The 16,051-nt window shown below is 40.8% G+C and overlaps 1 protein-coding gene across 3 annotated transcripts in view; it reads left to right on the top strand.

The window, feature by feature from the left end:
- The window catches only part of CLCN4 (chloride voltage-gated channel 4), a 45,222-nt gene extending 35,490 nt beyond the window's left edge, over positions 1 to 9,732 (top strand). For all 3 annotated transcript variants that reach the window (XM_039714351.1, XM_039714352.1, XM_039714350.1), the window contains exons 11-12: positions 4,253 to 4,469; positions 5,856 to 9,732. In XM_039714351.1, the coding sequence (XP_039570285.1) occupies positions 4,253 to 4,469; positions 5,856 to 5,946 (308 nt within the window). In that variant the 3' untranslated portion in view covers positions 5,947 to 9,732. The remainder of the gene's footprint in view (positions 1 to 4,252; positions 4,470 to 5,855) is intronic.
- The last annotated feature ends 6,319 nt before the right edge of the window (positions 9,733 to 16,051 follow it).

Raw genomic sequence — 16,051 nt, 5'->3', positions numbered from 1 at the left:
ATGTTTTAGATGTATTTAGCCTGCCCTGGGTCTGTCTTTTATACTGCCCATGCCATGTCATGGCTTAAACACTTGGTGCCTTCCTAAGTTAATAGTCTTTTGCACCTCCTTTTCAGGAAGGTATGTTAGTGGGAAAATTGCATGGACTGAAGATGCAGAGCCCTCACTTTAAAATCAGAAAGATCAGAGGCTGCTTTCAGTGAGTTAAAGAACTTTGAGGAACTGAATCTTTTGTTTCAGGTTGTAAATGGCAGTGTGGCTGAATGGTCTTGCCAGAAGATGTGAGAAAATGTCAGGCTATGAACTGACAACAAAGAAATCAGTTAAAATTAAACTCAGTAAACATTTAGATCAAAATGCTTTCCTGTTCAAAAATTGTTTGACATCTGCATTTTTCAGAGGAAAAGCTACTGTCTCCTGATCAGTTCTAATTAAAAGCATCTTTTGTAGAAAATGAGACAGATTTAAAATTAAATTGTTACATGCATAGATAAGTTTTTCTAAAAGCCTCAGCCACCAATGATCTTTTGTATCCCTTTTCACCTTGGGCTGAGTGTGAGTGCTGTCATTCTGTACTGACACTATGATAAATGGTTAATCTTTCCTCTTCAGCCACCAATGATCTTTGTGAAAGATCATTGTGAAATGATCTTGTGAAAAACCCTTTTCACCTTGGGCTGAGTGTGAGTGCTGTCATTCTATGCTGACACTATGATAAATGGTTAATCTTTCCAGTATGGTTTGTGTTCTTGTGACTAAAAATCTGGATTTGGTTTCAAAAGACATAGTATATGGGTCCAGTACAGAGCAGGGCAAACCATGCTAGCAACCTTTTGATTGCTAATCCTCTTTCTCTGAAGTTGCTTTGCCTGAATTTCAGAGTTGGTACTGTTGATCACTACCACAAGGGTAGCTAATGTGTTCTGAGCCTCTGCCTCAGCTTGCTTCATGGTTGTGAGCATGGAGCCATACACCAATTTTGCTTGAGCCATAAAATTGCTTACCAAGAGAAAAACATCACACATGGTGAAGCATCTCTGGTTCACCTGCTCAGCCTGACAGAAATACTGGAGTTACATCTCAGAACAGCATAAGCCCCATCCGTGCAGCACTTCAGCCAGGGAATGGGGTCTTACCAAAGCAGAGTCAGGCCCACTCCAGCATCTCTTCTTTCACCAGTATCTCTTTTTTCATGACATTGTGCCCTGCAGAAATTCTGTACTGACACTATGATAAATGGTTAATCTTTCCAGTATGGTTTGTGTTCTTGTGACTAAAAATCTGGATTTGGTTTCAAAAGACATAGTATATGGGTCCAGTACAGAGCAGGGCAAACCATGCTAGCAACCTTTTGATTGCTAATCCTCTTTCTCTGAAGTTGCTTTGCCTGAATTTCAGACTTGGTACTGTTGATCACTACCACAAGGGTGGCTAATGTGTTCTGAACCTCCACCTGAGCTTGCTTCATGGCTGTGAGCATGGAGCCATACACCAATTCTCCTTCAGCCATAAAATTGCTTTCCAAGAGAGAAATATCACACATGATGAAGCATCTCTGGTTCACCTGCTCAGCCTGACAGAAATACTAGAGTTACATCTCAGAACAGCATAAGCCCCATCCATGCAGCACTTCAGCCAGGGAATGGGGTCTTACCAAAGCAGAGTCAGGCCCACTCCAGCATCTCTTCTTTCACCAGTATCTCTTTTTTCATGACATTGTGCCCTGCAGAATGGCTCCCCAGTTTGAATTATCTCTGGTACCTCTGTGTAAGAACATTTTGCTCTTCACTGAGACATGCTTTCAATCAAGAATTTCAGCTTCCTTCTCAGGCCAAATTAATTGTGCCTCAGTAGTATGGTGGTCCTGGGAATACTGTGGGGAAATACTCCAGTTCCCTCAAACACCTGCCCTCTTGGATGAAGGCAATAGCTGCTGAGTCTTGCATCAAATACCCGTTCCCACAAAGCTATCTGCCTCATGGTTTACCCCTACATAATATCTTTCCTACTGAGTGAAGCATGCTCTATAAATGCATCAAATACCTGTAAAGTGAATGGCAATGCCATTTCCAATTGCTCAGCAGCATCCTCAGGAGGATTGTGTCCTTCCATTGATCCCTGTTGAGTGGGTAGGCAGGTGGGGTGGCAGAGCCACCCTCTGGGAAAGAGGTGTCTACATTTTAGATGACATCTACTTTACAGTCTTACAGAGGGGAGTTTTTGACACTGCAAAGCTTTTCTTAAATTTGGCCAGCTCCAGAGGCACCATGCAAAAGGCAGAGCCTTGGACAATAGCCAGGTGGCCTGTACAATATGCTTTTCCCTGTGTGGACTTGAGAGATCAACATAGTTGATATAGGCTGTGAAATGTGAACCCCTGAATATGAGAGGCTGTTTCACATTTGGGAGAATTAATTCATTCTCTAGCTATGACAAGAGCCTGCATAGATTGCTCTGTAAAACCAGACATTGTCATCCATTTGCTTTGCTCTTTCTGCTAATCTGTATCTGTTTTTCTTACCCACTGACTGCAAAAATGATCTGCTCTTCTGTTTTACCTTTACTCCCACTCCCCCATCCAGAGAGACTGCTTACAAAATCCACCATTTTTCTGATGCCACTGAATTTACTCCATAGTACTACATCATTCACATTTCTCTAGAGAGGTGTTTGACATGGAAGAGTGAAATCATGGCTTTGGCTAATCACTGCTGTTCAGGGTCACTGCTGCCTTGGGAACAGCAATGTGGTAACCAAAATGCTTGGCCCTATTTCTTAGGGTGCAGCTTTGGGAAGGAAATACCTAGCTGTCAAAGGTTTTTATCAAAGGGTGGGAGTTACCTTCAGTTTGATTAATGCTACCTCTTAGCACAGATCATATATCAAAGAACTATGCAGGCACATTCACACTTGAAATTGGATGTATGAATTGAAACAAGCTGAGACAAAACTAACATCATTCCTGTAAATTGCAATAGGGCTTGTAATATGTGGGGTGAGAAGGTTGAGAATCCCATACTGTACTGATGTTAGGTTTGAGCCAGCACTGCTCCAGTTCCAGAAATATTACAAGACAATGATCATTAAATGTAAAAAAGAAAAATGCAGCTGAAACATGTTGGAAACCATCACTGTCTACATTACTAGTCACAGGAGCAGGTTTCTCACTCTGATTGATGGCAGAGAGTTCCAAGAATATTTACATATGCTTGGACTATGTGTTCAAGAGCAAAAGCATGTTAATTGTTAATTATGTTAATTGAAAGTAATAATTTAACTATTTCAAATAATTTATTAAAAAAATAAAGTTAAACCCTCAGAGCCAAGCACATGATATGCTTCTTCTGGGGAGTGAAAAGTTGTCTGTCATTTAGAAATCTGTCTCATATAATGTTTATACCCTGTAGTGTTGAGTAGAGATGAGGTAAACACTACAAAGAAAATAAAGTACTCCAATGGTAAGTCTTGGGGCATGCTTTAAGTAAAAGGCTTATACTCATCATGCAAACTCCAGATGTAGTGTGATGTTCACTTTGTAGTTTGATCCAAGTATTAATGATAGCTTTTGAACTTCTGAAAATGGTCACATATGTGCTGTTTACCCCTGTATTTTTTCTCCCTTTACGATTTTCCTTTAAGTAGGAAGCTAATTTATTTTTCCTTTTTAAAATCTAGATACACAAACTATTTAAGGCATTAAGTGTAAGCCCACAAAATTTACCCTGCATGCCAGCGAGCTGTGCTGGTCTAGAAAAACACCCACACCACCCCTGGATCCCTGGAATGTGAATTTGTCTTTCCCCAGCTTTGTGTTCATAAATCCATTCACCATGTCCACATTTTCCCAAATCCACTGAAAAGTTTTGCTCCAAGCCAGCTGGGATCTTACACAGCTGTTGCCTCCACTCCTTCAGACATGTAATAAAGTTTCTGTTGTGACTCTCACAATGGAGGAAATTACATAGAGTGATTTGAATTTGACAGAAATTGGATTAGTGAAGTTTGTGAATGCAATGAGCTGCATATTTATTCAGAAAAGCACTATCCCAACGAAGGAAAAGTATGCGCCTATAAAAATACCACATTTGCTTTGAGGGAGCAGTGTCTCAAGGAAATTCAAGGTTACTCAGTGACGCACATTTCTGGGACTTCAGTACATTAAAGACAAAATCAAACCTTGCTTTCCAAAGGAGGGATTCTTTTTTATTACCAAACTTAATTCACTATCTACACCGATTTTTGTGTTGCACAGAGAACGCGAGACAGCGTCAGGATGGGGTGGTGAGCAACTCCATCGTGTACTTCACCGAAGACCCCCCAGAACTGCCACCCAACAGTCCCCATCCGCTGAAACTGCGGCGCATTCTCAACCTGAGCCCTTTCACTGTCACCGACCACACGCCCATGGAAACTGTGGTCGATATCTTCCGAAAACTTGGGCTCCGGCAGTGCCTGGTGACTCGCAGTGGGTGAGTAGTTGACAGTCAAATGAACATTTTTATTTTGCCTTATTTTGTGAATGGATGAATAAGGGAACCTCACCCATGTATCTCCAGGGCAGCAAAAGAAGTCAGACTTGGAACCAAAATGGTGCTTGGATGGTGTTATATTTCATTCTGCTCTCCCAAATCCTTACTGTATTCTCATTTAGATAAGGCAAAAATAAATACAAAATAAACTGTTCTGACTTTCACTATCATTCAGTTTCCAGCAGAGGCAGATCTGGTAATCAGTATTGTTTGCAAAGAATATGCCTGTTTTGAGACATCCAGCTAGATAAGATGTTTGTAAAAATTGTGATAAAGGTGTCATTGCAGGAAAATTACTCTGTTCAACTTTCTTTCTGGATAATGGAAAGGTGTATAAACCAAAGGCCCTCAAATAACAGCTGAAGGAGGTGGGAAAACATGAAATTAGGGGAATAAAAAGCTGCACCATGTGGACTAGACACAACATCCCATAGTTCCAATGGAATTTAAGGTATTTGGGCATCACGGCTCATCCCAGGATCTAGTGATAGCAGGATAGCCAAACCACAGCCATCACTTCCAAATGTGGAAGATGAAAATTTATTCTTCTGTTAGAGAGTCTTTTTGTTAATCAAAAATATTTCATGTCAGTTGTTACTGTCAATGCAGTATCCTCAGCATTAAGCAAATAAGAACCATTATTGGGATACAGATAAGGGTTCTGATTTTAGGTGCCTGGATTCACAAATTTATACCTGGAGTTTTAGAACTTATGTGAAATGAAAGGTGAAAAAACTATTAACAATGACATAGTTTCAATATTCAGTGCGTAATGGTCTTCAAGGACTGGAAGTAAAAAGCCCTTGAATACTGAGGGTTATACAATTTTTGACTCTTGGGGCCAGACATCCCATAGGCCTCATCTTTCTTGACAGATATAATTCATTTAGGTTCACATAAATGAGAAATTATCATTTAAATCTGAAGGAATTATGCTGTCAGGCAGTGAGTTTCAGAAACCCTGTGCTTTAGCTTACTTTGTGTATTACCAAGCACTGATACCTTGGGTCTGACTGCTGATCCTCACAGCCTGAGCCTAAAGAAACTTATTATTTTGTTGCACCAAGTATTAGTTGTTGTAGCTCCTCACTCAGTCATGTTCCCAACAACAAGAGGTAATAAGCCAAAGTATTTCACTTAATTATGTGGCTGTGGTAGCAGAAATACATGAGGTGAGAATACTTTTATAAAAAGGTAATAATTGGGGAATACATGAGATGGAGAGTACTGTATGGAAGCACTCACAAAATGTCCCTGCAGCTGAACAGGGAAGAAACCTGGATGATATATGAGATTGTTGACCTTTCGCTTCCTTTTCTCCTATAGGAGGCTGCTGGGTATCATAACTAAAAAGGATGTATTAAGACATATGGCTCAAATGGCAAACCAGGACCCTGAATCTATCATGTTTAACTAGACTGGTAAAGAAGAAGAAAGTAACCCCAAAGGAATCCCTTCTAGATTAACATGAAGGCTGTGTTTGTGGTTTCATCTTGCTTAAAGAGAAAAAAGGTAACGTACATGAGGAATGGCCTGATATGCCTCTGACAGAGGGAGTGGATGCAGGACAGCACTTATTTAATGAGGAAGGCAGTTTAGAAGCTCTGAGCAGCTGCAGACACCGAGCTGTGTTTCCTTAATGAGGTTCCCAACAGCTCAATTGGAGCGCTGGTGGGTGTAAGTGATGCAGCACTTGGAGACCAAGAGCCACGAGCACCACTGGGAGGCATCAAGGTCACAGTAACTCCTGAGGCAGGTGTGAAGGGCAGCAGACACTGTTTATGTACAAGCTGCTAAAACATAGAACGGTTTGTGTTCCAAGCCAGAGAGTGTAGATGAGTAATGCCAGTTGCTTTTGTTACTGGAATCATGGCTATTTGTTTGCTACTGAGTTACACCATTTTCATGACGGACAACAATTGTCGTATTTTTAAATTAAAGATTTTTCTCATCTTCATTTATTTTGTAGATGTTTATTGAATCAAGACTGGATTTAAGTCTTAAGAAAAGAGTAAGATTACGCCTCAAATCACTTTAAAAAGTAGTGTCCCTTGCTCCCTGCTTTAGTCTTTTGAATTTTATACTGCTTAGCATTTCTGTCAACCAGCTTTCCCTTATAAATGTTGAAATGGGATTTATTTGTAAGAATTTATTATCTCTCTATGCAATTTTGCATACAAGTACTGTAAAATTTAGTATTTTGTGGTTTGCTGTGGTAACTGGGAAAAACATAGAAGCCCATAAAATAGTTTTCAAAAGCACTAAAAGGACAGTGGTATCTGTCTCCCATCAGTGTTAGTGACAAGAGATTGAATCCCTCACTGTCTTCCCTTATGTACATCACAATTTTTCACAAATGAATGACATTCTGCATTGATTCTTGGTTGTCCACTTAGGTCCTTTTTGTCATTGCTCTTTCTTGGCATTTGTCTTTTTGTATTTGCCAAGAGATGGCTGAAATTAATTTAACAGTCATAGCGTCTATACACTTATTCTGTAAGAGATCTACTTTTTATGCACTTGTCAGTCATAGGACTGTGGAATTCCTCTCCACAGATCTGTGACTGGATAAGATCACAGGGACTGAGAATGCAAATGATCATATGAAAGCTTTAAGTATTTATCTGTTTGCACCAAGAAAACAAGATTTACCAGACCCTGGTAGAGACCTCTAAGTCACTCAGGTAAAAATGTTTAATTTTCCTAAACCCTTGTTCTGATCCTCTGTGAGATAAAAAGGGTCAACCCTTTAGTCCATACTGCTATCAGTAACAGAATACCAAATTGTACTCTCTGTAACACACTTGCTTTATAGATGCAAACTTAAAGATTGGAGAAAGGTTGTGCTCTGAATCCCCTTCAGACCTCCTGGTCCCTTCATTTAGGCATCTAAGACCTCTGGTATTTTTTCTCAAATTCACCCAGATAACTGGTGGTGTTTGAATGCTCCTCATGGATAGAGATGACCTTCCATGCCAGAACAGCGTGTTGCTTGCTCCAGCCCAAGCCCAGACTGTTGATGTAACATGTGGGCAATGTGCATGAGTGTTGTGTCCCTGCACTGAGACAGCTACTCAGGTGTGCCCTGAGTTAGATGCCGAAGTTCTATGTCACAAATTCCTCCTCTTATCTCCAGTGACCCTGCTTCCTTCTGGCACATGTCCCACTGCATTCACACGGAGTATGGCCTGAATTGCTGAAGTGAAAGAAACGGAAGTAGAGGGATAATTTTAATCTGTTAAGTACTCTACTTAACAATGGTGTTTGCAACAGACTGACATAAATATATGTAGCTCTGGCCAAAGCCCATAAATATTTAAGTGTATACTTTTTGTTAACTGAACAGCTGCAGTACAATGATGCATTATTAAAGGGATAATATTAACACCATGTAAACTGTAGGACTGAGCACCCCCTTTCCTCTGAAAATAGGAAAGAGAACATAATGTGATTATTTCTTGCGTTTTTCTGTGAAGCTGTCAGCAGCCAAACTCATAAAAAAACTAACCAAGTCAACAACAATGCTCATAAACACTAGATTCCCTCATTTGAACAGAGAAGCCATCATAAAATCAGTTCATTCCCACAACTGAATCCAAATGGGGCTTTATACAATTATCAGTCTCTACCCATAACTTCCAGAATCTAAGGGATGTAGACTAAGCTAAAAAGGCTGACTTTTGAGAGCAATCTCATCCTTAGATTAAAACTATATGACCATGTTCTACTTTCCATGTTTGCTAACAGCAACCAATATAGTGTAACAACACTGAAAAACATTATAATTTTCTGAGAGAAAGACATGGACTTGCCTAATTGAGGTTAATCTGGCTGTGAATACAAATTCACATATGTATTGACTTGTTTTATCAGGTTAAACTCAATCTGTGGTTATGCATTGGAATGGACTTGTGTGGTTAATTCCCATTAATACCCAGAGGCCTGATTTACTGAAACCAAGTCACCCCTGTGATAGCTTGTTGCCTTGCCTTATTAGACTACTTAGGAGGAGCCCTCAAGGCTTAAAAAAAAAGATCTAAAAAACCAACATGATGATTTGTAGCAAGCACCAGCAGAAGGAATTGAGATTTATGTAGTTGTTGTGAATGCAGTTTGACCCTGGACTACCACCCAAGTAAAAGGCAGGTGAATGGGTGTACAGCTCTCTCCTGTCAAACACATTCCTTCCTAGATGAAAGCTTTAAATACCTAAGGGGTCAAGGGAAAAACCTTTGGACATGTAACCACGTAGTGCTGCTCCTTGTTCCAGTGTCTGTTCAAAAGATGTTAAACCAGAGCAGGGGCTGCTATCTGGCTGTCCAGGAATGGCACACTCATGGCTAACTTCAGCTGCTTGGTGTTATCATCAAGGCTGAGGCTGATGCTAGAATGACATGGAGGGCTTTGAGACAGGACAGACTTTGCTAATTAGAAAACTCCCTCCATGCTACAGCCTTTATTGCTCTTCACACTGGTGTCTGAAAGGGAACACAATATAAATTAATAACATGCTTATTTCAAAAAATGCAGTTGTGATGTAATGATTTATTTCCCCATAACAAGCCCATTATCAGGCACCGTTTTCCATCTGTATTCCAAAATTTGTTTTGGAAGGTACTGAATAGACTCCAAGAGGCATAGATCTCAGCCCTATTTATTTGAATTTGTAGAGCTCAAGATAGTCACGTAGCGTTATCAATCTCAGTTACATGAGTATTTTAGTATATACTGCTGACTTTATGCAACCTCAGTTCAGTCCTTCAAGCAGGACTTCAAAAATATCCAACTAAACTGAACGGGAATAAAAATCTTTGAATGATGGAGGTTCAGTATTGTACCTTTGTTTTGCATGAACTGTGTTAAGTTTCATTCAGCTTCTGATGTGTACTTGGAACAATCTGTACCTGAAAGTTTAATAATAAAGTACAGAAATGGATGACATTAGAAAGACCCTTTGGCTGTCCCAGTGACACTAATTATTAATTCTTATGTTTTGAAGAAGCAGAAAAAGAATGTTTAAGGATTACAGAAGACTCACTGATTCCATGTTTGAATGACACAATATTTATGACTATAGTTTTGCTTTGGCTCTGTTTGTTGTTTTGGTTTTTTTAATTGTAGAAAACAGTGTATCTGTTGCACCTTATAAAAAACAATGTTTGGACTCTATTTTTTAAATAAAACTGACTTACAGTACTGGAAACTTTTCTTGGATATCTTATTAATTAGAACAGTATTTAACTTAATGTCTCTATGATTTTTATGTTTCCTTTTCTCACTTTTAGGGATAGCTCAAGCCTGCGTTCTAGAGACCTAGGATATCCAATTAAATTATAGGTAAGGTAATATTAAGAAGGGAGTTAGTAAAGTTCATGCAGTGGACTTCAGAGGATCAGTCTTGATAGCTGCTTATTTTATTTTCAGAGAAAAATGTTTTTTCTTCAGCATCAGAAATACCTTAGAAATCTAAAAAGAGAAGAAAATATATTTATCTAACCAGGTTGTTCTGTCTACAGTGTTCATGAAACTTTAAAACTAGGTGTTGTGAAGCCCCTATATTTTTGTACACATTTTTCAATTGCATTTTAATTCAGAGCTAAGATCAAAGACTGAAAATGGCAGGTTCAATCATTCCCGTTTAATTGGATGAAACATAATGTAAATCTCTGTCAGAGGCTAAATTCTAGGTGGTAGCAAAGAATATGGGCTTGATACTGATCAGCACTAACTAAGGTGAACATGCCAGCAATAGCCTAGCTCAAATTAAATTACTGATTTCAGAGGCTGGTTTTGGCAGTCCCATGGCCTTCAACTCATTCCATGGATTGCTCTGCCCTTAACACAACCCACAACACACACCATAACCCAGGAGTCGTCAGGCATGCAGCAATTTCAATAAGTAGTAATAATTCCTGTAGTTTGTATTTGGTCATGGGGTTCTGAACTTTAGACCTTCCTGTCATCGCTTGTGGTGGTGCAGCTGGGAAATGGAATATAAAATGTTCAGAGGCATTCAGCACTGCTGTGGTGCAGCTGTGCTCCACCTATCCTGGCCTGCCCTCCATTCATCCCAACCAAGCAGCCTGTTATCATCCATGTGCCTTCTTGCTCCTTTAGGGGAGGCTCTTCTTCCATATCTATTTCCTACAAGCTGTATTATTCCCTTGTGCTGTTCTGCTCCTCTGCTCCACATGTGATCCTGCTTCTAGCTCCTCACTGCTGTGGTGGCCCACAGAACAATCTCACAGACACTGTATCCCAAATAAGAAAGGTGCATCTCCAGTGGAGGGGCTCCACTTGTGGCAGACAGGATTTTGCACTGCTGCTTCCTGGAGGACATGGTAAATCCACTGTTGCTGGAATGCTGCACAGAGTTTTTTTATTTGTTTTTTGGCTTGCTATCTCTTAGGATCTGGTTGTTGAGTTGTCTCTGCCCAAATCAAGGGGCAAACAGTAAATGTCAAGTAGAGAGAGATAGAAGAGAGCGGGGGGAAAGAGAAAGAGAGTGCGAGAGGGAGACTAAGCAAAGGTATCACTACCACATGGAATCCTGTGATGTCCTGCTGGACCTTCTTCATCCTGGCCTACTTGCTGGTAGGGGTTCCCGTGTTCTTGTGGAGGTACCACTTTTATACAGTCCAAGTCCTTGTTATCCATAAGGCATGGGTGCTGTTCCCACCCAGCATGGGATGGGACTTGTGTAAGATACCTCCTTTCTCACAGTTTGCCTTGGTGGGAGCTTTTGTCCAGAAAGGTACCTGGATCTGCCTCACCTGGGGGAAAGAGAAAGAGAGTGTGAGAGGGAGACTAAGCAAAGATATCACTACCACATGGAATCCTGTGATGTCCTGCTGGACCTTCTTCATCCTGGCCTGCTTGCTGGTAGGGGTTCCCGTGTTCTTGTGGAGGTACCACTTTTATACAGTCCAAGTCCTTGTTATCCATAAGGCATGGGTGCTGTTCCCACCCAGCATGGGATGGGACTTGTGTAAGATACCTCCTTTCTCACAGTTTGCCTTGGTGGGAGCTTTTGTCCAGAAAGGTACCTGGATCTGCCTCACCAGGCCTGGCACCTTCCTGTTGTTGCTGTCAGTGCTTTTCCCACAGTTTGCACAGCGGAATTTTGTCCAGTGTTAATTCTACACTTTCACCTCTGGTTAGGTCTGGTATTACTGCCTTCCTTTTTGCCATCTGTGGTGATTCTAAGGTCCTGTTGTGGTGGTTTCCCTTGTGGGAACTTTGTTGTTTAACAGTGTTTGAGGCTGTTCATTGTGCTTCAAGAAGTCCTCACACTATCTTAATGCAACATCAAAAAGATGAACTTCTGAGAAAAATACCTGCTGCATTTCACAGATCAATCTAGTGTGCTCACAATCTCAACCAGTAAACTAGTGACTTCCCAGTGAAGCCAATCTGGAGCTGGGATGTGACTGTGAGGGCTCTATCCTTAAGCAGTTATGGGCTCTTAGGCAGAATGAGACAGGAACTGCTGACCTGGAGCTGCAGCATTTGGTTAACTCTCCATCTCTCCTTTAACCTTTATTCTGAGCATAATTAATATTCTTCATTTGAGACACTATAAACCCTATTTTAGCACAGTTAATGATTTCAACCCTTGTTATCTTTCAAAATTATGTTATATAGTCAGGATTAAAATAATCTGAGTGCTCCTCCTGGCTTTCCCCAGCCACAGCAGGTAACTGGTTAGGAGACATAGCCATATGTAACAGCCAGCTTGGGGAGAGTCAGCATTTGGCACTTCAGCTGTGTTTCATTTGAGAAATGATTGTGCAGCCTGAACAATCAGTGTACAACTCTCTGTGGGGATCTGCAAAGCCTGATGATTTGTTCCTGGCTTGAACAACATTTAAATCAATGTTTGTGGCCAGCTGATGTTACATACCCTTCAGATTAACCAGTCTTTCTTAATCCACAAAGATTCAGTAGAGGGCACTGAATAAAATGTGCAGATTGCTTAGAAAACTAGACAATAAAGTATATTAGCTAGGAAGAGCTGCTTTATTGTCTCAAAGTTATGTCCACAGAGGCATCCCACTTTTAGGAGAACCATACCATACTCCGGCTGGTCTCACTACTAGGAAGGAGGAATACCTATTATATAAAATAATATCTGTTTGTATTGACTGCAACCAATGCTATTGTTTTTCTCTCCTAATGCATTCTAAAAGATAACTTTTTTCCCTGAAATAAACTCACTCTTTCTACAGCTGCTAGTAAGAACCGGACTATGGCCATGCAAAATTTGATGTGGAATGCTGCAGGACTACTGCATTAAATGCTGCTTGAACATTTCTCCTTTGATAAATGCAGTAAAAAGGAGTTGCTGCCATAACTGTGCCATACAAAATGACCATTCTAAATAATTAAAAAGTCAGATGTAGTTCTCTGCTTCTAAAGATACCCAACAGGTAAGGTTGAAAGGTTGTGAAGCCTTATGATTAGATAATTTCCAAAGATGCAATTTGCCTAAAGACAAATTTTACTTACCTAACTCCCAGATTATGTGACCTTAGAATCCAAAATTTCTGAATGATGTACAGGGGGCAACCAGACCCTTGAAGTCCCCAAGCATGGGAAGAGAGAGAGACACCTAAGCTCTGCTGTGGTTCACAGATGAGGGAGAGGACACAAACTCTACCAAAGGCTCCAAAATTACCCCGGTCAGCAGTGAAGATTCAGGAAAGAAATACAATATATGCCATCACCAGCCCTTCCTTTTTCACAGTACCTCATGGTTGGAGTCTTTGTTAGGTAAATATCCACACAATACAGGTCTTGAAGGTGTTGATTTAAGTGCAGCTCACTAAGTTACCCTAGTGCAGCTCCTTCTTTGCTAACTGCTGCTCTGGTGGGGCTTCTGCCAAGCTAGAAGGAGCATTCTCCTAAAAGGGACATCTGTAGACTTCTACTTAAAGATGACTCAGCTAGCTATTCTAAATGACATTGAGATGCAGATTCTATATATAAATTGTTATAGGAAATTTAGGCTTCTGCTTGTACCCTCATATTTTGGATATTGGGATGTTCATCACATTTTTAGGTGTTGCTGTAACCTGAATATAGTATTTTGCTTCATGTAATTGAAGTTAAAATCTAACAACTATTTGTCACTGATGAGAATATTTAAACATGCAGTCACTGTTTGAGATCAATTATAATTTAGATTATTGTACTAATTCATGATTTTTACTCTCTGTCCGACATTTAAGCACCTGAATAATACTAATACTAATATAATTATTAATCAAATTAATTAATTAAAATTGTGCAATAATTAGAAGTAAAACAAAGATATAAATAAATAGTCTGCCTGAAGATTTTCCACATCATAGATAAATAACATTGATGCTGAATTTTGGCTCTGTCTCAACTTTTAAGGAACACTACTACAAAGCACTAGTCATAGGAACACAAGGAATAAATCATAAGCTCCTCTGCACCTTCTCTTTCCAAGCCTGTGGGAACAGACATGAAACCATTCCTTTTCTCTCTGTGAGAACAGGTTTAGGCAATGGAAATCCCTGCTCATTTGATGACTACAACAACTCCTGCTTAGTAAATCTCTCCATGTCAGGCTGCTTCCTTCCAGATAAACAGCCACCATTCCAAGAGTGCCAGTTTTCCTTCTGTGTATTATAACCAGGTAGGGCACGTAAGTAACACCCCCATCCCCTCCTCCTTTTCTCACTTTGCTGTTTTTCTCCTCATTCAGTCCCAGCCATTCAGTCCCAACACATTCTTCCTCTTTGCTGCAGCTTTTCTGTAATGACTGAAGAACTCCCAAACAAATCAACACATCTGCTCTTTCTGTTCACTTGGGATTTCTGCACAGCATGCAGATTTGCCAGCAACACAGTCAGTAGCTAAGCTACAGTCTAGCCACCAGCATTATTTCCACCAAATAAATATTCAGTGTTTACAAATTGTAAAATATAAACCGTTGTGGGACTAGAGCCAGGGGCCAGCTTGATCATCTGATGGCCTGGTCCACAGTCCACACTATCATATACTGCCTTATTTGCTCTTTTTTTGGCTTCATGTTAGAATTCTGCCTTCTTGCTGTTCAAGCTTCAATAAAACACAGGACAGGAGGAGTTCCTTTTGCCAAGATCCCTTTTTTTCTCAGAATAATGCCCCATTCATGAGACTTGTGACAAGCTCCTGCCTCCTCCCACCTTCATTGGCTACAGGGCTCTGGGAACAGGAATGCACAGAGGAAAAAGGTGGAGAGCTGCAATACTTGGCTGATGATACACCCTGTTGGGACTGACTTTTAAGCTGGTCCTCAAAAGTTCTGGCTGGCCTCTTCCATCCCACTGCTCCCTCCTGCTAAGCTCCCAGTTAGTCAGGAGAGGAGTTTTTGGTGAGCGACTGCATCACCCTGCACAGCCACACCAGGAATTACGTTTAGCTTTTCTGCAGTTGCACGAAGTCTGCCTTTCTCAGATCAATGGAAACCCAAATCTGTGGCTGTGTCTACCACAACTCCATGTGCACTGAGCACAAGAGGCTGGCAGTTTATCACAGCAAACAGCCATGGTCTATCCTCATATCTTTCCTGCCCTGACAAGAGGGCCCCATGGTTTTCCTTACCTTTAGATTTTTTCCTGAGCTTCAAAGAAGAAGGTATTATCAGTTATAACAGTGTTCAAGTACCAGAGGACACTTGAGAGAGGCCAGCATCCTCATGTGATAAGGAGAGCTAGCAGTGCCACACAGGCACTCTGTGCTGCCTCTGAACCTACAACTGATATTTTGGGTACATCTGCAATATGTTGGGGCAAACACTCCCCAAGGCCTAATGGCTTTAGTCTGAAAGACAGCAGATTTAGACTAAATATTAGCAAGAAATTATTTACTGTGAGGATAGCAAGGCACTGGAACAGGTTTCCCAGAGAAGGTATGGATGCCTCATCACTGGAAGTGTTCAAGGCCTCATTGAACGGGACTTTGAGTAATCTGGTCAAGTGGAAGGTGTCCCTGTCCTGTGGGGGTGGAACTAGAGGATCTTTAAGGTCCTTCCAATCCAAACCATTCTGTGATTCTATGGTTTCATTCTGTGCTGCACCGAATGCTCGAGGTGTTTAGTGATCCACTGCTCCAGGCTCTAAATTTAGCTGCAGTATTTATTAATCAGCGTTAATAAATCTAGCAGTTCCAGCGGGTTGGAGCAATGGGGTCCCACTAGGTGGCAATCCAGCCCTCGGCATGGCTGCGGCGCCAGTGCCACCAGCCGTGCTCAGGCTGACAGAGGCCACCGCCGTGCCCTTGCTGCGCGCTGACTTATTCTTGGAGGAATCAAAGCATATAGTTTTTTCCTCTAAATGTATAATTTGCCTCATGAATTTTCATAGATATGGCAATTAAAAGCTATTAAAATTGTATTTATTTATGTATTTATTTATTTTAGCTATATATATTCTGTCAGGAAAGGGGGAAGAAAGAAAGAAACCTTTTTCTTTGTTTGGAGTATTTGGCAGGGCTAAAGCACAACTGTCTGC

Source organism: Passer montanus, unplaced genomic scaffold (genome assembly GCF_014805655.1).
Source record: "Passer montanus isolate IOZ18808 unplaced genomic scaffold, ASM1480565v1 scaffold3, whole genome shotgun sequence".
Taxonomy (NCBI): Eukaryota; Metazoa; Chordata; class Aves; order Passeriformes; family Passeridae; genus Passer; species Passer montanus.
The sequence above is the reverse complement of the archived record's forward strand: the minus strand, read 5'-3'. Positions and strand labels throughout refer to the sequence as shown.